Genomic DNA, 25,567 nt, shown 5'->3' with positions numbered 1-25,567 from the left:
ATATCGATTATCGATCTACAGCTCCACTTTCTAACCCTGGCACATTTTCCATTTTTTCTTGAAGTGAATTTTTACGCCATAAAATAAAAACTGGTCACTTCAGGTTTTGTTTGATTTGATTTGACCGATCATCATCTAAACAGCCGCTCTAAGTATTTGGTCACATCTCTTCACCTTGTAAAATATGCGATGTTCTGCATATAATAATTGCCTCTAGAGCGACTAGAAAATCTGACAAAAATTAAAGTTTTCCGTTCATTGCACCCACTGAATGAAATCTCAACTTCACCGGAAACTATAGGCGTCGTCCTTGACCATAATAGGAACTTCCTTTACAATTTCAAAGCGACATTTTCGTCCTCTAATGGAATAATAGTAATACTGTGCACATAGTCACGTTTACCTTATATATATAATTGCTATCAATTTAAAGGTCAACCACTCCTCTAGGATATACTATCAACTTCTCGGGTCTATGTCCTTCAGGAGTAAATATATACGCAATCACCTCTCCATGCAAAAATTCGCGATGTTTGAGCCATAATTGCGACCTCTATAGCGACCAGAAAAACCGACAAAAATTAAGTATTTGGTCCATTTCATCCCCTAAATATTAACCGATCTTTACCAAAAACAATAGGGGTCTTCATTGGCCAAAACCCATCCTACATGCAAAATTTCGTGAAGATTGGACCATAACTGTGGTCTGTATCGTGTTTACAATTTATAATGGACAGACGGATCGATTCAGCTAGTCGAGATACGATGATCCGTATACTTCAAGGTGGGTCTAGGACCAATATTTCTCGGCGTTACAAACTCTTGGGGCTGCACAAAGCTATAATTCCCTGACACATAATTGTGTAGGGTATAAAAAGAACCTGATTTCGCAAAAGAACGCCTAGTTATTATCGAGTCATTATTTTCGTTCCATAGTTTCTTTTAGTTCAAACGTTCATTAGTACACGTCAGTCAATGCTGTCAATGAACGGGAATATCTAGATGAAGGATTGCATCAAAATGAACTATGTGAATTAGATTAACGAAAAAAAAACTAATCTAGTGCCGATTATTCCTTTACGTAAAGCGAAGAGGAGTGGAAACTGCTGCACATGATGTAGTACACCACACCTTTGACAAGAAAATGTTTACTTCAGAATTTTTCTATCTAGCTCAGTTAGCTGATCGCTCTTGTTAATTCAGGTCGGCCTTCTAGTTCATAGTTCAATCGTTCGCAATTAAACTTCTTTATTTAGCTGTCATTTTAATTCGATCGTTTATCGTTCTCCGATTATTCTAGTTCATTCATTAAATGAACCACGACTTTGTATGGCCTAGTTCAATTGGCCTTGAAGCGAATCGTTCATTTGAACTAGTCCGTTCGTGAACTGTACAACTCTAATAGCACAATGCATTGAATTATGTTCGAGCCTTAAAACTATTTTTTATGTTTTGGTTTATTGCAATGTAATACATTCATGGACCTGTGAGGCGTGGATTTTTGAAGGAATGTTTCAGAAGAACTTATGGACCTATATGGCGTCAATAAAAAAAATACAGATTCAACAAATTTTAAAAATGTCTTGCTTTTAATCAATAAAACTGAAACAACAGCTTTCATGTTTATTTGGGTTTACTAAAAGAATGCGCTGCTAATATCACATGCATGCGCTCGTAGACGACTTCATTTAGACCAAATCGAACTAGATCAGTAAACTGCTCACATTTGAACTAAAAGGAATGATTATTCTCGTTTGACTTTTCAGCGAATTAAAAAAACGACTTTGTAAGACCTAGTTCAATCGCGTTCAGGGAATTGTTCATTTGAACTAGTTCCTTTGTGAACTGTACAACTCTAGTTTACTATAGCTGTATGCATTGATATCGACGGAGCTTTCGACAATGTCGATACTGATACACTAATACAATCTTTAGAATCCTTTCGAATTGACCAGTCAGCCACAGATGGATAACTGTAGCCTACGAGACATAAGCAGCAGGCACAATATAGGGTGAGGGACACCGTAGGGAGGGATTGTGTCACCACTGCTGTGGGTCACAACTATGAATAGTTTTTAAGGGTCTTAACTGACAAGAAATTTGAACTAGTCTGTCATGCAGAAAACATTATAATACTTATGAGGGGAAATAGTCCTAACTAGTTATGTAGGAAGGCTAAAACGGCCTTAAACATCACCTTCAGGAGGAGGTTTAAGCGGAGTGTCTAAACTGATTTAGTTTAAACTCTGCTCATGATACAATGAATATAATGACAAATAGTTATCAAGCCATAAAAACAATAACCTCCAATCATGTTAAATCTAAAACTGTACTGGACCACAATTAATTTCATGCGATACGGGATGGTACGAATCATATGGGTACCGAGTCACCTAGGAATAATAGGAAAATCTATATCACATCTACTCGTCAGAAGTGCCACTGATCCACCAATATTAGATGTAAATAGCGGTTAGGCCAACGAGTGGAGATGACCTCTGTTCTCCACTCGTTGGCCTAACCTAACCGGGCAAAGGAGACCTACACTTTTCCTTGGAATAATGCGGGGAACAGGAATGTGACTTCTATCAAATAGTATGAAAGAGAAAACTTATGTTGATGATATATCGAACTTATATATTGCTATAAGCTATCGAACATAAACATATAACAGAGCAATTGTTTGTTACACGAAATATAGGTCGTAGATCCATTCTTTGTACTCCGATTGACATTTTCATTTATTTTGACACATCGATGGGAATATTTTGCTTAAATCTTCAAAATATAGAAAATAGTGTGGTACTGTTATATAAAGGCTATTCCAAAATGAGGATCTACATATACATACATATTTAAAACCAAACATTCTATTGTGAGCTATATGGTGACTGATCAAGATTGTTACACCGACACTTACTATTTACTTGTTTATAAGGTTTCGGATAAATATTAATAACTTTGAGGTTGTAGAGCATATGAAGATCGATATTTATATCTTCCACGATGTGGTGGAGTATACATTAAATGTGTTATTCCGTTTGCAACACTTCGAAATATTAGTCGAAGGCCACGTAAAATATAAATATTTTTGATCAGAATAAATTAGCCATGTCCGTATTTCTGTTGAAATCATTAATAGAGATCGCAATATTAAGGATAGAACTTTGAAATTTTAAACATATTTTTGCTACGACTACTATCATATTTTGTACTGCAAATGGTATATATCGGCCCACATTTTGGTATATCCATCATATAAACGTCCAGTATAATTTTCGGAATGTTTTAGTTCTAGACCGATTTAAAAAGACATACCTCATTAAAAAGGTCCTGACAGTTTTAATTCACACAACATGGTGAAGAGTATGAAAAGTTCAGTCCAGTCGAACTTAACTACTATTTTATTTACATTACTTATTATTTATTACCGCCGATTTCCAGCTATCAATTTTTAATTGTGTGACATATGTCAAACGTTCATTCACGCTACCACAAAAATATTTATGATATACAGTCATATTGTATTGTATAATAAGTGACTCAATAACAAGAATTGCAATTATTTTTTGTTAAAAAAAATTTAAAATGATTTTATTATATATTTTATCTAAAATTTCTCAAAAATTAATAACTATTCATTTTTTTTACTCCGCCACAATAAACCAACCATTAGTAAGCATTTTCTAAAATTATTAATAAATATTAGTTTTTATCATAAGCATGCTTCCAAAAAAAAACCCCAAAACTAAACAAAATAACTTTAAAAGATACAACAACAAGAAAAAAATATATATTTGTCTGGCTGGATATTCGATAAGAATAAACAAAACAAACACCAGACGATAAGTTCCAGACAGACACGTCAAGTTTGTTGCTATTTGTGGAAGTGTTGATGACGACGACGACGCTCTCGGAAATATTCAAAACAATCATCGAAGTATTAAAATGCCAAAGAATATTCAAAACTTGTGAATTGTTTAAATACATTGATTCAATGCAGAATGTGGGTTATGTGGTGGAATACACTGAGAAAAATATTGGAGGCAATTGCAAATATTGAAATAAAATGGACTTCCGATAAATCTCTCATCTGTAAAATAATAGTCTTTAAAATAGTAGTCTAATTCTGAGTTCCTAATAAATAATAGCCCAAACTAAAGATGTTTGTCAGTGAAAGAAAATACGAAACGTGGGTGAGCTGTTTAAACCAGTGTTGCCAAAAATATTATAGCTAACAAATCAGCCTGTAAAATCAATATTAAAGAAGCTCCTTGGGTTTTAGTGAGGCTTGCCCCACGTTGGGCGCCAGTGAAGAAACTCGAAACAACAAGATTTACAATAATGTTGGCTACTCCTTGTTTAGGAACTACTTCCAGCTTACGATCTGAGTCCATCAACTTGGGCAAGCGTGGGTAATGATCTTAAGCCTTCAGTGTTCGCTTAAACGAATTAGAGCCGGGGAGTCCAGAACTCGGAGTGAAGCGATTTTATTGAAATTTGATTGAGCTTAAGTACTACTTATGAGAAGCACGATCCTCGTCTAGTATTGGTTGTATAATAATGTAGTAGATTCAGAGATGTAGTTTTTAGTACTATTTACAAAATATTTACATAGTTAACCGTTAATTTCAAATATTTAAATATGAATTGCATTTAAATGATTAATAAAATGTATGTGTTTATACTATAGCAAATAATATTTGAATAAAACAGAGTTGATCCGCTTCAATATATAATTGTTGATGTTATCAGTGAACGAACCCATTTCTCTAGTGCCAATCTCCTATCAACATATTTTTTCCACAGTGTTTTTCTTGCACAACATGTTGTTTTGATTTTTTTTAATTAGGCTATTCCAATTCCAAAATCAAATGACTGTCAGCCATTTAGACTGTATGCATTGTTATAATTGAAAAAGCCAATAAAAAATTGTGGATTGTTGCTGTAGCCGTTAAATGCCCACCATGATGTAAACATTGGCAACATTGTTCGACGTTGTTGTATGCTCGGAGATACAATGACAGGCGTATATGCTTGGTTTTTATTAAATGCCATTAATTTATTGTTATTTTTCATTTAGTTATTAATTGTTCGACACACTCAAACAATTTACATAGTTAGATGTGAATTTAGACAGACAAGTAGACTTTCAATTATCTATGAATATGAAAATTTATCAATAAATAGTTCGTTAGAGATGCAAACAAAAAAATCACGTGTAGATATTAATTGAATTTCAATATTTAGAGCACAGTGGAATGATAAATATTGACATACATGACTTTCATATGATTTTTTTTGGGGGGAAATTGGTACGAGTGTACTTGTAGCATACACGTTCTGATATTTTTCAAATACTTATTTTAAGAAATATTTAAATACTGCACTGATAATTCTATAAAATTAAACAAGTAAAAACATCGTTCAGTTTGGCCGTTTTGAACTTTTTAGAACCTCCAGCTCGAGGGGTGCATTCAAAATTTGGGATATGTTTATGGGGACTATGTTATGGTGTTATGTTATAGTAGGTTGTTCATGCTCTGAAAAAATAGTGTTCCAAATTACATGCAATCTAGTTGGAAAACTTAATCGGGACTTTTTTATACCCTCCACCATGGTATGGAGGGTATATTAATTTTGCCATTCCGTTTGTAACACATCGAAATATTCATTTCCGACCCTATAAAGTATATATATTATTGATCAGGGTAAAATTCTAAGACGATCTAGCCATGTCCGTCCGTCTGTTGTAATCACGCTATCTTCTGACGGAATTGAGATAGGTTGCTGAAATTTTGGATAAAGTTGTCTTTTGTCTGCAGGCAGGTCAAGTTCGAAGATGGGATATATCGGTCCACGTTTAGGCATAGCTCCCATATAATGGTACCCCCCAATTTTCGGTATTTTAGGGTTCTTAGGCGTGTTTTTCAACGGAATTCGCTAAAATTTGGTACTTTGAGTTCTTATTGGGTAGCAAATCTCCCTACTAAAAATTATAAATAGAGGTCAATTTTTTCTGGTACCCCCATATAACGGTAACCCTCAATTTTCGGTATTTTGGGGTTCTTTAACCCGTTTTTCAGCCGAATTTGCTACATTGGGTTCTTATTAGGTACTAAATGTCTCCACATAAAAGTTATTAATATAGGTCTGGTAGATCTGGTAGTCCCCATATAACGATACCCCCTAACTTTCAGTATTTTGGTGGGTTTGATCGTATTTTTCCGCCGAATTAGCTGTAATTTAGTATTTTGAGTTCTTAATAGGTACCAAATTTCCCCACAAAAACTTATGAATATAGGTCCCTTTTTTCGGATAGCCCCCACATAAGGGTACCCCCAATTTTCGGTATTTTGGGGGGTCTTGAGCGCGATGTTAACCGAATTTGCTGCAATTTGGTATTTTGTAGTCGTATATGGTAACAAATCTGCCTACCAAAAATTATAATGTTCGCCCCCTTCTTGGGGTCGTCCCTAGAACATAAGGTCGATAATTAACCTTATATATATGGACCGATATTCCATGGGCAAATGTGGGATGAAGTTAAAATTTTCTTAAACAAATTTGGTCCAAAGAAACATGGGATCTAGGACCAATATTTAGAACCATAATCGGTTTGTAGAAATGTCGGTATAGGTACACTTTTTGGTATGTTCCCTATATTTTCATTTCAAGTACCTCTCAGTATACCTATGGTAGATGGTTCGGCCCGGCCGAACGCTTTTTCACTTGCTTTAATTTATTTTCTTCAGAAATTATAAAATAGTGAAAATCTTGAATTTTTTAAAATTAATTTATCTAAAAATGTTTGGGGTTTTTAATTAATTTTTATAGCCGTCCTGGAAGTTGTGCATTTAAAAAAAATCATTTAAAAATACTTACAACCGTATGTTCAGGAGGGCGTGTTTTCATATAATGTTTGGAGTTCGGAAAAGAAAAAAAATAGGAACATTTTGGCAAATATTGAAATGTTAGTGAATTCAGTTTTCAGAATAAAATAGTAAAGTAAAAGTTTGTGTGTGTGTGTGTGGACCCCCAAACCAAGGGGTGTATTTAAATTTTTTCATTTACTATATTTATAAATTGAATATTCAAAATAGTTGAGTAAGTTCAAGATCAGTTGGCCGTTTAATGCCAGTGACATTGTTTTAATTACAAATTCTATTAGCAAACAAAATATACGCGTGTATGAAACAAGTGTGTCAACAGCTAACGATTTCAACTTTGACCTATCCCAAAATTTCTTTTCAATTGAATAATTAACAAATAGTTTGAAGAGAATGAAAATACACCCAGCAAACAGAAAATATTTTTTTTTGAAAACATTAAATAATTAAAAATATATTTGTCTCTCTGTTTTTTTTTGCAGTATTTATAACCATCTGGATATCCGGTATTGGTATAACAGCAGGGGCCCATCGCTTATGGTCACATAAATCGTATAATGCATCACTGCCTTTGCGTATTGTCTTAATGTTGCTGTTTTCCATTGCGGGACAGGTGAGTAGTAAAACGATAGTTTTGAATAATTCATTTATATAATTGTTTTTTATTTCAGCGTGATGCCTATACCTGGGCCTTGGATCACCGAATCCATCATAAATTCTCTGAGACAGAAGCCGATCCTCATAATGCTAAACGTGGCTTTTGGTTTGCCCATGTCGGTTGGTTGTTCTTGACACCACACCCTAAGGTGGCGGAAAAACGTAAAGTCATCGATATGTCCGATTTGGAAAATGACAAGGTGGTTATGTTTCAACGTAAATGGTATATTCCGCTGTTTGCTGTCTTATCAATTGGTATGCCCGTACTGACACCATGGTATTTTTGGGGTGAATCGTTGTGGAATTCATTTTGGATTTGTTTTACATTGAGATTTACATTGACGCTGAATGCTGCTTTCTTTGTCAATAGCGTGGCACATATGTTCGGATCGAGGCCATATGATAAGTTAGTTGAAAATTTACATACTATTTCTGTAAAAATCCCGAACCATAATGGTACTGAGTACCACTGGGTACTGTAGAATTTTTTTCTATAGAAAAAAGACACCTCAGTGGTACTGAGGATTTTTTTCTATAGAAAAAAGACACCTCGGTGGTTCTGTAGAATGGTTTTCTATAGAAAAAATACACCTTAGTGGTACTGAGGATTTTTTCTATAGAAAAAAGACATCTCAGTTGTACTGAGAATTGTTTTCTATGGAAAAAAGACACCTCAGACGTATAGAGGATTTTTTTTCTATAGAAAAAAGACACCTCAGGCGTACAGAGGAATTTTTTTCTATAAAAAAATCACCTCAGTGCTACTGAGGATTTTTTTTTTTGGAAAAGAAGCCTCAGTAGTACTGAGGAAATTTGTGTTTTTTATAGAAAAAAGACACCTCAGTACTACTGAGGAAATTTTTTCTATAGATAGAGAAGCCTCAGTGGTATTGAGAATTTTTTTCTATAGAAAAAAGAAGCCTCAGTGGTACTGAGGAATTTTTTTCTATAGAAAAAAGAAGCCTCAGTGGTACTGAGGAATTTTTTTCTATAGAAAAAAGAAGCCTCAGTGGTACCGAGGAATTTTTTTCTATAAAAAAAAGAAGCCTCAGTGGTACTGAGGAATTTTTTTCTATAGAAAAAAGAAGCCTCAGTGGTACTGAGGAATTTTTTTCTATAGAAAAAAGAAGCCTCAGTGGTACTGAGGAATTTTTTTCTATAGAAAAAAGAAGCCTCAGTGGTACTGAGGAATTTTTTTTCTATAGAAAAAAGAAGCCTCAGTGGTACTGAGGAATTTTTTTCTATAGAAAAGACACCTCAGTGGTACTGAGGAATTTTTTTCTATAGAAAAAAGAAGCCTCAGTGGTACTGAGGAATTTTTTTCTATAGAAAAAAGAAGCCTCAGTGGTACTGAGGAATTTTTTTCTATAGAAAAAAGAAGCCTCAGTGGTACTGAGGAATTTTTTTCTATAGAAAAAAGAAGCCTCAGTGGTACTGAGGAATTTTTTTCTATAGAAAAAAGAAGCCTCAGTGGTACCGAGGAATTTTTTTCTATAGAAAAAAGAAGCCTCAGAGGTGTCTCCTCAGTTGTACTGAAAAATTTTTTTTCTCTAGAAAAAAGACACCTCAGTGGTACTGAGGAATTTGTTTCTATAGAAAAAAAGAGATCTCAGTTTTACTGAGGATTTTTTTCTATAGAAAAAAGAGACCTCAGTTGTACTGAGGATTTTTTCTATAGAAAAAAGAGACCTTAGTGGTCCTGAGAAATGTTTTCTATAGAAAAAAGAAACCTCAATCGTGCTGAGCATTTTTTTTTCTATAGAAAAAAAGCCTCAATAGTACAAATGAATTTGTTTGTTTGGGGCTTTCACTTATCTTTTCCGAATTTAATTTTTCTTTTTTAGAAACATTAGCCCCACTGAAAGTCCTTTTGTATCATTTGTGGCCTTGGGCGAGGGATGGCACAACTATCATCACGTCTTTCCCTGGGACTATAAAACTGGAGAGTTTGGTAGCTATCGCCTAAATATTACCACAGCCTTTATTGATTTCTGTGCCAAGTATGGCTTGGCTTCTGGACGTAAGTTTGTAAAAAAATGTAATTCAATTAAATTTTATAAAAAAATTAATTCCGATCCTTTTCAGGTAAATCCGTTTCACCCGATATGATTTTGAGACGTGCTAAAAAATGCGGCGACGGCAGTCGTTTCCTAACCGATGAATTTGCCCACAAAGATGCAGTATGGGGCTATGGGGATAAAGATATACCCAAAGATGACTTACAAGAATTAACAAAAATGAAATAATTATTTTAAATATATGAAACAAAACCCAAAACTTTAAAAAAATTCTTATTTTATTTGTCATGCAGTATTTTTTTAAAATAATTAAGCGGAAATGAAAAGTACAAATATTTAACACATTGATATTTTCATTTAGACTTTCTTTTATTATTTTGTAAAGACGACCAGGAACCCCGTCCGATCGGTCATTGAAGCGTGGAATTCCATTGAAATTCAACAATTCAGTTTAGTAACTGTTTCTTGTTTTTGGATGGAATTGTTTTACGATTTTATAAATATATAAAGTAATTTTAATGTAAATTTAATTTTCTTTTTTGAAATTGGTCTTTGTCACCTTGCTACTTGTGGATCGTATTTAATGTAAAACTCTAGACTATATTTAATAGAATTGTATTATTCTTCATTTGATTTTTTTAATGAATTCATTAATTTCTTTCGTTTACGATTTGAATACATTGGATTAAAATAATTCTGTAGGCGTTAGTTCTGAACGGAAGCGTGTGGTGTTCGGACGATTGTAGCTCGTGCCCAAAAAAACAACTTAGCAAGGATTATTGGATATAAAAAAAAATAAATCCTTTTTTTAGCAGTTATATAGGTATGTAGATAAAATGTGAAGATAATCAATAAATGTGATACTGTGATTAAAAAAATAAAACAAGCGTCGCAAATCATCTTCAATTGGATATTATATAAAGTTTGTATATAAAAAATCGTGTTATACCTTGAGTGCAATAATATCCTACATTACAAATGAGTGTACTAATGTCCTTATTTTTATAAAAGTATGAATTTAATAAAAATGACAAAAGTTTTAATAAACCAGTGAGCGGAGCAGTATAGTCGGACGGGGCCGACCATATGATACCCTACACAACTTCCACGAAAATCTAACTTTCTATTCTGAGCTTGGCAATATTTCGCGATATTTGCACATTCTTGACTGATAAGAGGTCAACAGATATTACATATATTCGGTGCAGCCCTACTAATTACTTGTCCAGATTCTATTCACCGTGGGCTGTGTGGTGATATTCGGCTTTCAATTGTGGCTTACAGATGAACTGGAAAAAACACAACAAAATTAAGTTTGCGGTCCACTTTATCCCAATACAATTATCTGATCATCGCTGAAAATTATAGGCGTTATCCTTGACCATACCTAGTCCCTCATGGAAAATTTCAAAGCGATCAGGGCTTTATTTCCGCAAAATAATATATGAAAACCTAAGCAGCTCTAAATATTTAAGTGTAACCCCCACACCTAAGTAAATACGACAATATAATTGGTATCAATTTAAGGGAATCCCCCCCATTCTCGATTTTAATTTTTCAAGATTTTCAATGGGCTGGTAAATGAATACAAATGCTTGTTAAGGTTTGTAACTTTGCACATATATATTTGAAGATTTAAAAGAGAAGAAAAATAATTTACAAAAAAATTTTGTTATTGCTTTGTTGTTGTTTTTTTGTAATTAAAGAAAAGTCCTTATTTTTGATGGCGGGCATGATAACTCCTCACTGGAACATCGGAATCCGAAAATTCCAACGGTGTTAGAAATAGTACATGTCTGGCTCTCGTATGAACTAGGATTATCGACTTCGCTCTAAAATTAAGTAAATGGTGGACCTTTGAAAAAATATTTTTGGAAAAAAAAAACAAGTTAAAAATAAGGAAGATCTTCACCGATTGGCTTTATCCTAGTTCATACGAGAGCTATACACTCCCAGAGAAACGTTGCAAAATTTGGAACCAATTGGATTATTAGTTTTTGAGTTATCGTGCCCGCCATTCGCAAAAAAATGTTTAGAGAAAAACGCGTTTAGTTGAGAAACCCTTTAGCCGTCACTTGATGCTGGCACAATAAATCGGCTATATCTTCAAGAGTTCTTGAGATTTTCACTTGAAATTTTGTAGAGACATTCTTTAATCAGTGTAGTTTCGAATTATATCAACAAAAATTTTGACCCCGAGAATGGGGGGGGTCCCCTTAAAGGTCAACCACTCCTCTTGAATATACTTCGGGAGTTAATATATACGCCATAGATTACAAATTTTGTAATTTTTCACACAAAAGTCAGGGTCTATTTGACCCGCTAAATATTGACCGATCTTTATCAAAACAGGCATGCTGATTCTTTGGCCCGATCCCCTACTCCATGTAAAATTTCACGATGTTCGGGCCATAATTGCGGCCTCTGGAGCGACCAGAAAACCCGACAAAAATTTAGTATTTGGACCATTTCATCCCCTAAATATTAACCGATCTTTACCAAAAACAATAGGAGTCTTCATTGGCCAGAACTCATCCTTCATGCAAAATTTCGTGAAGATTGGTCCATAACTGTGGTTTGTATCGTGTTTACAAATTATAATGGACAGACGAACGGACGGACGGACACACATGTCTAGATCGAGATATGACGATCGGTATACTTAAAGGTGGGTCTAGGACCAATATTTCGCGGCGTTACAAACTCTTGGGGCTGCACAAAGCTATAATACCCTGACAACATAGTTGTGTAGGGTATAAAAAGCAAAAGCAACAATCACAGTTGTAACCGAGTTTTTTACATTGTGGTCCATCGACCATCACTAGATTCATTCCAAAAAGGAATAAACCAAATTCGATGTCAGAATATTATATTGCTTTGTTGTTGATTTTTGTAATTAAATTAATTAATCCGAAAATTCCAACGGTGTTAGAAAGTGTACATGTCTGGCTCTCGTATGAACTAGGATTATTGACTTCGCTCTAAAATTACCAAAATGGCGGACCATTGAAAAAATATTTTTAAAAAATCGCCGAATTTTGAGCAAAAACCATTATTAGTTTTTGAGTTATCGTGCCCGCCATTCGCAAAAGACAATAAAATCGGCTATATATTCAAAAGTTCTTGAGATTTTCACTTGAAATTTTGTAGTGACATTCTTGAATTAGTGTAGAATCGAAATAAATCAAAAAAAAAGTTGACCCCGAGAATAGGGGGGGTCCCCTTAAACGAAAATGGACTTTAGGCGAAGTGGACTAAAGAACAAATAATTTGTTTGAATTTGGAAAAAAAATTGTCAGTTGAGCGTGAATCCTCAAAATAAGAATTAGGATTATTATTGGAGCACAGGATTGATGTAGCTTTAAAAAATCTTAGTTATGTGTACGAAAAGTACTAAATGGTACTAAATTTGGTACACGTTGGATTTAGGTAAACAAATAGAGCTGGTGTTCTGAAATTGGGAATTAAAATGGCTGTTGAAGTTGTTGTAGTTTAGAAAATTCATATGTATGGGTACAAAAATTACTAATTGGTACTAAATTTAGTACAATTTGGATTATGGCCGAACGGATAGAGCTGAAAACATGAAATTTGGAAATATGATTACTGTGAAGGATTGAGCTACAGAGACAGCTTTGAAAATTAATGTGCAAGAAAAGTATTAAACGGCACTTTATTTGGTACAATTTGGATTTGAATGAACGGAGAGTGATTTGGAAACTTAAAATTTGGACTAATGGTTGCTATTGGAGTGTTGGAGAATTGAAATATGGAATTTTAGTACTTATGTGTGCTAAGTGCTAGGATATTTAGTACAACATGATTATGTATGAACGGATAGAGCTGGACTCCGGAATTTACGAATATGAAGTAGTTTGCACTTCGCAAGTAAGTGTATACACACTTTGTTATGGCAAAAATGTGTATCATAGTTATATTGGTTTCAGACCCCATATTTCTTTGAACAATATCCGTTTCAGACAAATTGGAGTCGTTTTGTAAATATCTGTCGGTTCATCTGTCCGCCTTTGTGCCTGTCTGGCTGCCTGATGTGTACGATAACTCTCGAAGAATGTAACCGATTCCATCCAAATTTTGCACATTAAAATATTTCTTCCAATCTTAAATTAAGTTCTCCCACAAAAGTCTCAAAATTGTGCTAAAATGTAATTTTGTAATATCATGCGAATCATGCGGACTATCAGATTTGAACAAACTTTTTCACAATCTATTATCTTTACCAGGCCTAGATCAAGTCCGAATATGGGACCTATTAGTCCTCTCCTTCTGGTACATCTCCCTCAAACGATGAACATTTTCAATATTTTATTAAATCTAATATTAGGCGAACGGAACGTTCGATTTAAAGTGTACATACATATCGTAAGATTCAAACTCAAATCAAGGTTAAAGATGTAAAAAATCGATCAACAGATGGTCGAAATTGAGCTGAAAATGAGTTTTCTAATATCAAGAGAAGGTTTCAATATGTTGATTTTTTCAATAAGCTAATATCTTATTTGATTCAAAAATTACAAATCGGCATATTTTTAATAAGTCTAGATTAAGTCCAAAGATGGAACTCATAGGTCCTTTCCGTCTGGTACCTCCCCCACAACGGGTCAACATTTTGAACATTTGTAAATTTAATTTGAATAACCAATTTGATTAATTGTTTGCAGTTCGTAATATTTTACTAAACCAACATTAAATCCGAATATGGGGTTTAGAGGGCCACATTTTCTGTTAGGTCTCCCATTAGCTTCATATGAAATTTACAAGGTTTTAAAATGTTGATCCTTTCTGTGGAGGTACCAGAAGGAGGGGATCGATGGATCCAATCGAATTTGGGTTTGGTAGAAATATTATTATTATTATTACAATTTGTGGAGGAGGTACCAGAAGGGATGGGTATCAGCTTTTTAAGCCGAAATTGCCTTTAACAACATTTAACTACAAAATGTCGGATATTCTCGGAACTTGTTTTTGAATGAATTGTAAACTTTGTTCAGGGTTATATTTTCGAGTGATTGCTTTTGAAGTTCCGCAAAACATGACCAATCGGAAAACAAAATCTAATAAATTTCGATCGTCCAAAAATTCCATTTATTTAAAAGTTTAATACTTATTCTGACGTAAGTACTTTTATTTCACTCAAAAGAAAAATAAATACAAGAACTTTAGAATTACATTGATAAATTTACATATATTTGAAATTTAACCATTTATGTATTGAGGTTAATGTTTTGTAATAATAATGTATAATTAATGAATCGTTTCAGAATATAGATCCATCCATTAACAAAATGGAAACACAGAAAACAGCGACTACTGGTGGTGCAACAGCAACAGCACAAGAGGTGGAGACCAAATCATTTAAACGTGAGGCCAGTTGGCCATCGGTATTATTTTTTATACATTTGCATATTTTGGGTCTATATGGTATTTTTGTTACACTGACCAGTGCCTCATGGCTGACCATTGTATTCAGTGAGTAAATTTCAAATATTAAAATGTATAATAGTTTCGATTGCAAAAACTTAATGTATATGCCAATTTCAGCATTGACATTAACAGTATTGGGTATTTTGGGAGCAACAGCTGGTGCCCACAGGCTGTGGGCACATGGCACATATAAGGCCACCAATGGTCTGAAAATTTTCCTTATGCTGTGTCAAACAATTGCTGGTCAGGTAAGAAGATAACATAAATTGATGTTATATATCAAGTCTTATTAAAATATTTATTTCTATTCATAGGGTTCCATCTACAATTGGGTGCGTGCTCATCGCTTACACCATCAGTACTTCCGTAAGCCCGAGGATCCATACTATAGCAACAAAAACTTTATGTCAGCCCATGTCTATACACAGCTCTTGAGTTATAGCAGTGAACAGGAAGAGTTGCTGAATAAAGTGGATATGACAGATTTGGAACAGGATAAAGTTGTTATGTTCCAAAAGAGGTAATGCTGTGATTTTCCCCTTTTTAACTTTTTATATGACAGAAAAATTAACCTTTATTTAACTTACCAGATTAGGAATGATGATTTCTTTCTGAAAAAGAAAAAAAATATGGTTTAGCTATTGGCTTATATTTTTAAAGTATAACACCAAAAAGGTCATAAAGTACGGTCGATGTGTGGTTTCAAGTTATATGGTGACTATGTAGTAGTAAATTTGAGGAAATTAAAAATGAAATTTCAGACGAAATAAGGTGGGTCTTTGTATGAGAAATTATGAACCAAAATTTTTCGTGTCTCTAAAAATACGCAAATTGGTCGGAAGCCTTATATGAGCGCTATGTCCAAACGAAGACCTATTTAAATAAATTGTCTGCATAAATCCGGAATGCCAAATAACACCCACTTTAAGGGAAATTGCGGATAAAACCTTCAAAATATCGAAACTAGGTCGGTATTTTTATATGGGGTCTATGTTCAAATCTTTATCTAAATTGATCATATGAAAACCCAAAATATTAAAGTCGATTCCGTTGAAAATCGTGCCCAAAGTCCCCAAGTACCGAATACCGAACATGGACTTACATCCATTGTTACCTTTTGTTAGAGTGGTTTTCTACCCAACGAGAACCCAAAATTTAAAATTAGTGCCAATTTTCTAGGTGTCCGAACTCCAATTTTGTAGGTGTCCGAACTTCTGATATGCGGATGCTGTAAACAATTAAAAAAATGTCAGTCGGTGTTGCCGACATATATATCTATATATTATTTGTGTACTCTCAGCCTATGGTTTGCATTAAACACAAGTTTTATTCGCCTTATATAAGTTAAATGTTTTGGGTTTAATATGAATCAAATCCGCACGATCGGCTTTCAATTAAATTTACATTGTCCCTTTGTAAGGGAGGTACCAGAAGGAAAGGACCGACGGGTTCCACCTTGTGCAAAATTTATTTCAAATCGTGCATTGCAATCGCCTGATATTGGATTTATAAATATCCTTTGTGGGGAGGTATCCGAATGGGTGGACCAATGGGTCCCGTCTTTGGACTTGATATAGGCTTGGTAAAGATAATAGGTTGTGCAAAGTTTGGTTCATATCGGATAGTCGTAGGATTTCATAAAATTAAGTTTCAGCAAAATGTTGACAATTATGTGGGGGAGGTGCCAGACGAATGGGCCGATATTCTCCATCTTCGAACTTAAACTAAGTTTGAAAGAAATATTACGATGTGCAATGTTTGGATGAAAAAGGTACACCTTTCGAGAGTTATAGTGCACACTAGCCATATAGATAGACGGACGGATATTTATAAATATACTCCAAATTTTGTGAACCGGATTTGGTCCAAAGAAACATGGGCTCTAAAACCAATATTTCGATTAGGCATATTTTTGGGGTATTACTGTATACACCTGTATTAGTGTATATACCCTCATTGGCAATAAGGTTAAGTGTACAATGACTAAGTCTAGGGTTTGCGGCAGTCTACGGAATGAATGTCTAGTATTTGTTGACCAATTTGTGGGCAATGTACCAGAGGAATTGCACCGACGGGACCCTTCTTTGCACTTAATCGAAGTTTGTAAGAAATATTACCATGTGTTCAGTTTGGATGAAATCAGTTACAACCTTTGAGAGATATCGTGCTCACCAGTCAGTCCAACAGACCTACGGACATTTGTAAATCAACTCCAAATTAGCTGAAACGGATTTGGCCCAAAGAAAGTTGGAGACTTTACAGAGACGATGTGATATCAGAGAGTCTTAAGAACTGAAGGCATAGAGTATTTACAGAGAGGATGGAACCACTATAAAAATGACCGGAGGCATTATAAAGATGTGCTGAGAGAAGGGAGTCATTAAAGTGTCGAACTAAGGACAGTAAGTCCTTCTAGACTCAAGCTGAAAGCAGAAGTTCAATATCGACTAGATATGAAAACATAGGTCTTAACAGAAACGAGCTGAAGGTAGAGATATTTTACATATAAGACAGATCAGAAAGCACAGAACCAATATAGACGAGCTGAAGGCAGGGAGTCATTATATACGAATTGAAGGAAGAAATTCGTTGTAGGTAGAGCTGAAGGCATGGAGACTTTAGATAGGACACATATCTAAAGGGAGAGATACATGTAGTCAAGCTTAAGGGTTGGAAGTCATTACAGATATGCTATAGGCAGGAATTAATTGAAGGATCGGAAGTCATTAAAGACGAGATGAAGATCAGAAAGCCAAGCCGAGAGCAGAGAGTCTTTATATAGACGACTTGAGAATCATTAAAAATACTACCCGAGGGCAGATAGTATTGAAGGAGATGAACTGAAGTTCGTGAGTCTATATAGGGAAAATTTGATATCATGTAGAGTTTACTGATAAATCGTCGAGTTGAAAGTAAGATATGTATAATATGTATCATCAGCCTAGAGTTTGCGGAGGTCCGATCTGAAAGCAAAATTCAATTGGTGTCGGCGACAGTGCTTAGCAAAATATACCTCGTATTCCAAAGACCTATATTTTCCTTATCCCATAGGAATACATAATTACTGAAATAAGTATTCCCAATTTTTTATACAGATTCTATTGGCTATTGTTTGTCGTATTGCACGTTCTACTGCCTGTCAATGCACCATTGGAATATTGGGGAGACTCTTTGACCGCCTCCATTGTTGTGGCCTTCTCCCTCCGTTATATGGTTGTCCTGAATATCTGCTGGCTAATTAACTCCGCCCACTTTGTTTGGGGCCTGGACAAAAGTTTCAAACCTTCCGATTCAAATAGTGTCTTCTTCATCACGAAAAGCTATTGGCCACAATATCATTATATGCTTCCCAATGATTATCAAAGTGGTGAATTTGGTGATTATGCAAGTGGCTTCACCACAGCCATGATTCGGGTATTTGCTGCTCTGGATATGGCCAGTGATTTGAAGACGATTAGCTCAACAGCTGTGCGTAATGGTCTCACCGAAGCTGTGGAAACTGGTCGGGCAATTGTCGATTGCATTAATGAACAGGCGGAAAAGGAGCAAGCAGAATTGCCGAAAAATCATTTCTTAAATCGCAATAAATTTATGTGAAAAAATTAAATTGCAATTCTGTTTTTGCAAAATAATTTTGCGAGCTTTTTAGTAAAAAATATTTAGTACATATTTTGATCAAATTTGTATCGAATGTTACTTAATTTTATAAATTCATAATAAAAGTAAATTAAAAAACTAATACAGATGTGTTTTAATTGAATTTCGAAGTGATGCAAATTTGAAATTATTAAAAAGGTAAAACGAATAAATTCAAAAATAATTTTGTATAATATGTTTTTATTCTTTAAAAAATCCACACCTGGTAATGGTCCTTAAAAAATATTCTTCACAAAATCCACGCCTATAGTAGTCCTTGAAAAATATTCTTTAAACCAGTAAGGAAAGTTCAAAAAACGGACGGAGCCGACTATATGATACCCTTCACCACTTTGGGTACATACAAGAGATGCTCATATGTAAAATATCCTTTATATAGAATAGACACAGCATCTTTAGATGATGTGTCTATCGGAAAACATTGACCGTGTGGTGCTCCATTTACACAAAATCGGAAGAAACTATATATGGGAGCTTTATCTAAATCTGAATAGATTCCAACAAAACTACGCATACATCAATCTGAACCTAATTAAGTACTCTGTGCAAAATTTTGTCTCAAATGGACCAATATTGGCAGTATGGTGCTCCATTTACATAAAATCGACGAACCTATATATGGGAGCTATATCGAAATCTGAACCGATTTCAACAAAACTTCGCATACATCAATCTGGACCTAAGTCAATACTCTGTGCAAAATTTGGTCTCAATCGGAACAATATTGACAGTATTGTGCTCCATTTACATAAAATCGGACGAACATATATATGGGAGCTATATCTAAATTTGAACCAATTTCAACAAAACTTGACATACATCAATCTGACCCTAAGTAAGTTCTCTGTGCATTTTTTTTAATCGAACCAATATTGGGAGTTTGGTGCACCATTTACATAAAATCGGACGAAACTATATATGACAGCTATATCTAAATCTGAACTGATTTCAACAAAACTTCGCATACATCAATCTGGACCTAAGTCAATACTCTGTGCAAAATTTGGTTTCAATCGGGCCAATATTGGCATTTACATAAAATCGGACGAACCTATATATGGAGCTACATCAAAATCTGAACCGATTTCAACAAAACTTGGCATATATCAATCTAGACCTTATTCAGTACTCTGTCCAAAATTTGGTCTCAATCGGACCAATATTGGCAGTATGGTGCCCCATTTACCTAAAATCGGACGAAACTATGTATGGGAGCTATATCTAAATCTGAACCGATTTTCTCCAATTTCAATAGGGTTCGTCCTTAGGCCAAATAAGTGACATGTGCCAAATTTCATCCAAATTGGATAATAAATGCTACCTGTACTTTGTTCACAAAAATACATGGACGTACGGGAGGGCAGACGGACATGCATAAATCGACTCAGAAAGTGATTCTATGTATATTCTCAAAAGGAATCATGGGTCTATCTCAATTCCTTTTGCCTGTTACAAACATATGCACAATGAAATAATACCCTGTATCACAGTGTGGTGAAGGGTATAACAATCCACACCTATATCAGTCCTTTATGAACAAATTTAATATTCCTTCGAGAAATATCTCATATGTATGAATTGTCAATATTTTATTTTCTCCTAAGAGTATGCTATATTTATTTTCAAAAAATTACCAATCTACTTTACCCTGGACAAACACATGTTAACCAAGCGTAGTAGTTCTCACGTTTCACGATAGGTGTCCAGTTGCATACTTAATTTCGTGTTTTTAATGCAGGTACATTAACGGTTATAAGTAATATCGAATCAGTTAAAAAATAACTCTTATAACTCGTTGATTTTTAAAAATGATAATTTTTTTCCGTTAAAAATAAAATTCTTTTTGGGATTTTTATTATTTCCGTCTTTTTACTTGTATAAAAATATATATTTGGCTCTAGTTTCGTTATTCATTTCACTCAAAAATAAAATTAAAATTACATATTTTTATTTGTGTAATTGCTTTTTTTATTGCAACATCTGTTCGCCCATTTTAATAATTCAAAATATATAATAAAATATCCGGTCTATATTATTACACTATCCGATCAGTTTGTTGCTTCAGCGAATAGAGCACGTGGAACCATTCAAAGGACGCAATGTGTATGTAAATATTTGTGTATATAAATAAATATATATTTCATATAGTGAATGAAAATAATAATTTGAATAAAATATGCAAAAAAAAAGTGGGGACTTCGACTTGGCGGCGTGTTCCCGTTCAATGTGACTATTCAAATTTAGCAATATAAAATTTATTAGTGCAATGTACTACATATGTATGTAAACATTTAGGTTTTAATTAATATTAGCAATGCTTATTTATTAATGTGACTTTGCAGACTTTACATTAACATTTTTAGTTGATTGCCATGGCAGTGACCAACATCCGATGGTTATTTCAAATATTGCATATAAACGAGCTGTATACGGAAATGCAGTGATCGATATAAGCGTGGATTTTTTTCACAAAAAATATTTTTTCCAAGGGGCGATTTTTAAAATAATTACTTAGGGAATAAAAATTATTGTAAGCCTGGATTTTTAAGGAAAGTACTAAATTGTACGAAAAGTACTAAAATGTACCAAATATGATACCCTTTGTATTAGGCGAACGTGAAGTGCTAGAATTCTGAAATTTGGAATGTCGGTCACTGATGAAGAGGTAGAAAGATGTACAAAAGGGTTTTTGGAAATTCGATCTATAAGTGTACGAAAAGTGCTAAACTTTACTAAATTTAGCTCGAATTGTATATATTGAACATATATAGCTATAACCTTGAAATTTTATATGACCCACCGGGTTGGGAAGTGGTGTTGATGTCGGGAAATGGTTTAAAAAAATCGTACTTATTTGTATAAAAAGTTCAAAATGGTACTAAATTTGGTACAATTTTAATTTTATTGGAAAATATGAATTAGGACAACTATTGGAGTACAGGATTGAGGTAGCTTTAAAAAATCGTACTTATGTGTACGATGGTACTAAATTTGGTGCAAGTTGGATTTAGGTGAACAGATAGAGCTGGAGTTTTCAAATTGAGAATTAAACTGACTGTTTCAGTGTAGGATTGAGATAGTTTAAGAAATTTATTTATTGGTACGAAAAGTACTAAATTTAGTACAATTTGGATTTTGCTTGAAAAGATAGAGCTTAAAACCTGAAATTTGGAAATAAAATTATTGTTGAAGATTGAGCTATAGAGACATCTTTGGAAATTCGTACTTATGTATACGAAAAGTACTGAACGGCACTATATTTGGTACAATTTGGATTTGGGTGAAGGAGAGAGCTGGAAACCTAAAATTTGGAATAATTGAAATATGGATGCATAGTACTTATGTGTACTAAATGGTACTATATTTGATACAAATTGTTTATGTGTGAACGGATAGAGCTGAACTCCAGAATTTTGGAATTAAAATAACTGTTAGAGTGTAAGATTGACGTAGTTTAGGAAATTCTTAATTATAGAAACAAAAAGTAATAAATAGTACCAAATAGTTTACAAAATGCTTTTGTGTGAACGGATCCTGAAATCCTGATCCTGAAATTTTGAATTAATAGTATAGTTGAAATGCAGGATTGAGATATGTCGGTAATTCTGAAAATTCGTCATTAGGTGTAGGACATTTTGGTACAATTTAGATTTTAGTGTACGGATGGAGATGGAAAACTTAAATTTGTAATGAAAATTACAGAATTTAGATAGTATTGGAATTTCGTACGAGAAGCACTTTGCTGTACAAAATATGGTACAATTAGTTTTGTGTGAGCGGGAATCCTAAAATTTTGAATTTGAGGTTGGAGTGTAGGATCGAGACATGGAGGTAGTTTTGAAAATGCGTAAATATGTGAAACAAATGGTACTAAGTTTGTACAATTTAGATTTGAGTGAAAGGATAGAGATGGAAAATTTATATTTGAAAATAAAATTACGGTTAGAGTACTAGATTGAGACATTGTTGGAAATTCAAACTTATATGTACGAAAAGTACTAAATATGGTATAATTTGGATCTATGTGAACGGATAGGGCTGGGATCCTGAAATTTTATAATTAAAATTACTGTTGTAGTGTGGAATTGATGAAGTTTTAGATTATCGTACTTACGTCTATGAAAAGTAATAAATGGTACTAAATTTAGTACAATTTGGATTTTGATGAACGGATAGAGCTGGAATACTTAAATATGGACTTATTATTGGAGTGCATCACTGAGGTAGTTTTGGAAATTCGTACTGATGTGTACAAAAAGGACAAAATTTGGTACAATTTGTACTTTGGTGAACGGCTAGAATTCGCATCCTGCAAGTTTCAACTTAGGTTACTGTGGGAGTGTAGGATTTATATAGGTTTGGAATATGGATACGAAATGTACAGAATGGTACCAAATCTGGTACAATTTGGTTTTTGGTGAACAGACAGAGCTGAAATTATTTAATTTGGACATACGATTACTATTTGAAAGTAGGATTGAGGAAGTTCGTACTTAAGAGTACGAAAAGTACTAAATTCGGTACAATTTGGACTTTGGTGGAATTAATATTACTGTTAGAGTGTAGGATTGATATCTTTGGAAACTCGAATTTATGTGTACGAATAGTCAATAGAATGGGAAATGCACTAAATTTGGATTTGGGTAACCGTTAGAGCTGTAAACCTATAATTTGGAATGTGGGTCACTGACGGAAATTTAGAAAGAAGTACCAAAAGGTTTTTGGTACTAAGTGGTATTAAATTGTAGCGGGGACTTTGCTAGTTACCACATATAAAATATAGAAGTCTATAATTGTTGCAAATTTAGTACCTAAAAAAATATATATAATTTTATTAAGATGTATAATATGATGCAACAAAATAATTGAGTTACAAAATGCAATATGGGGTTCAACAAAATTTTTAGATAGTTGTGGGCAAAAAAAATGAAACCCAAAATAAGTTTTCATTCCAAGTATTTAATTATTTTAACTTTGTAATCACTTTGTATGACACGTTCTTTTATATTTTAATGACCTATGACTTTATAGAAGTACGTGTGTCGTTTGATTTTGCAAGCTGTAAGTGATTTTATATCGTATCTGACAATGTATCACATTTTAATGCCTACCATAGGCAAAGAATATTTTTTTGAGGCCTATCAAAATCATGAATTTTTAAAGAATCTTTCGAGGCCTATAATAGGCGTGGATTTTTTAAATAATATTTTTTCATGACCTATTATAGACGTGGGTTTATTAAAGAATATTTTTTCATGGCCTATTATAGGCGTGCATTTATTTTTTCGAGGCCTACCATAGGCGTGGATATTTTAAAGAATATTTTTCGAGGCCTACCATGGCATATTATAGGCGTGCATTTATGTTTTCGAGGCCTACCATAGGCGTGGATTCATTTTATCGAGGCCTACCATAGGCGTGCATTTATTTTTTCGAGGCCTATCATAGGCGTGGATTTTTTAAAGAATAGTTTTTCGAGGCCTATCATAGGCGTGGATATTTTAAAGAATAGTTTTTCGAGGCCTATCATAGGCGTGGATTTTTTAAAGAATTGTTTTTCGAGGCCTATCATAGGCGTGGATTTTTTAAAGAATAGTTTTTCGAGGCCTATCATAGGCGTGGATTTTTTAAAGAATTGTTTTTCGAGGCCTATCATAGGCGTGGATTTTTTAAAGAATAGTTTTTCGAGGCCTATCATAGGCGTGGATTTTTTAAAGAATATTTTTTCGAGGCCTATCATAGGCGTGGATTTTTTAAAGAATATTTTTTCGTGGCCTATCATATGCGTGGATTTTTTAAAGAATCGTTTTTCAAGAGCTATTATAGGCGTTGATTTTTTAAAGAATCGTTTTTCAAGAGCTATTATAGGCGTTGATTTTTTAAAGAATCGTTTTTCAAGAGCTATTATAGGCGTTGATTTTTTAAAGAATACTTTTTTGAGGCCTATCATATGCATGGATTTTTTAAAGAATATTTTCTCGATGACTATCATAGGCGTGGATTTTGAAATTATTTTTTTCCGACGCCTATCATAGAAGTGGATTTTTTAGGCGTGGATTTTGAAATTATTTTTTTCCGACGCCTATCATAGAAATGGATTTTTTAGGCGTGGATTTTGAAATTATTTTTTTCCGACGCCTATCATAGAAGTGGATTTTTTAGGCGTGGATTTTTAAATTGTTTTTTTTTTTTTTCGAGGCCTGGATTATTTTAATTATGTTTAAGTATTACGCAATATCCCCAATATATGAGGTGTGTCTGTCACCTATGTTTAATGACATACATTTGCCCTTGAATACACCTTTCTCTAAACATTTTTGTAAATATAAATATATTTTTGTATTACATCTTCATCAAATGAATTGATTGTTGTCGTCAAGTTTGATAATTGACTGAACTGATTTGTAATATATTTGTCCAACTAAAATTATTGTGTAAATATTTACCAACATTATTGGGATCATCGTTGAAGATGACAAGAAATTTGGGACCACAACAACAAAAAACACAGCAAACCAATAAAAAATAAAAGTGAAAAATAAACACATAACAAACAGTTAACACATTTAGTAAGAGGGCAGAAAGCAAACATACAAACAGACAACTCGACTTCGAAAGTTTCAAATGAAGCGGTTACACAGTTCAACCAATTCGTCTGTTAGTCATAATGAGGGGAGGGGAGAGGTAAAAAGACTCTCGGTGGTAATTAGCTGAAGCTACCACAACTTCGAAGTTGGGCAAAGAAAATGTTCTATGAGTATTTTCCGAAAAAAAATCAAAACATTTTTCAGTACCCAGCACCGGACCCGAATGGCTATGTTTAATTAATTAATAAATAAAATACAAAAATATTCTTTCAATGAAAACATGTGACAATTGTTTTCGTTTCTTTTAAATTTA

General features: G+C 33.8%; 2 protein-coding genes across 2 annotated transcripts; both read left to right on the top strand.

The window, feature by feature from the left end:
• The first annotated feature begins 7,376 nt into the window (after window positions 1-7,376).
• On the top strand, window positions 7,377-9,824 carry LOC133335404 (acyl-CoA Delta-12 desaturase-like). Its single transcript, XM_061543676.1, has 4 exons — window positions 7,377-7,503; window positions 7,562-7,953; window positions 9,392-9,567; window positions 9,633-9,824. Exons 1-4 carry the CDS (start codon window positions 7,477-7,479, stop codon window positions 9,791-9,793), a joined length of 756 nt encoding a protein of 251 aa, XP_061399660.1. The 5' UTR covers window positions 7,377-7,476; the 3' UTR covers window positions 9,794-9,824.
• Window positions 9,825-14,871: 5,047 nt separating this feature from the next.
• LOC133335408 (acyl-CoA Delta-9 desaturase-like) lies at window positions 14,872-18,608 on the top strand. Its single transcript, XM_061543678.1, has 4 exons — window positions 14,872-15,055; window positions 15,128-15,258; window positions 15,325-15,530; window positions 18,106-18,608. Exons 1-4 carry the CDS (start codon window positions 14,872-14,874, stop codon window positions 18,605-18,607), a joined length of 1,023 nt encoding a protein of 340 aa, XP_061399662.1. The 3' UTR covers window position 18,608.
• The last annotated feature ends 6,959 nt before the right edge of the window (window positions 18,609-25,567 follow it).

The sequence above is a fragment of the Musca vetustissima genome, unplaced genomic scaffold, assembly GCF_032173495.1.
Source record: "Musca vetustissima isolate MV318-11 ecotype Yass unplaced genomic scaffold, APGP_CSIRO_Mvet_v1 utg3279, whole genome shotgun sequence".
In the NCBI taxonomy this organism is placed as follows: Eukaryota; Metazoa; Arthropoda; class Insecta; order Diptera; family Muscidae; genus Musca; species Musca vetustissima.
Note: the sequence above shows the minus strand (reverse complement) of the source record. Positions and strands in the feature narration are given on the sequence as shown.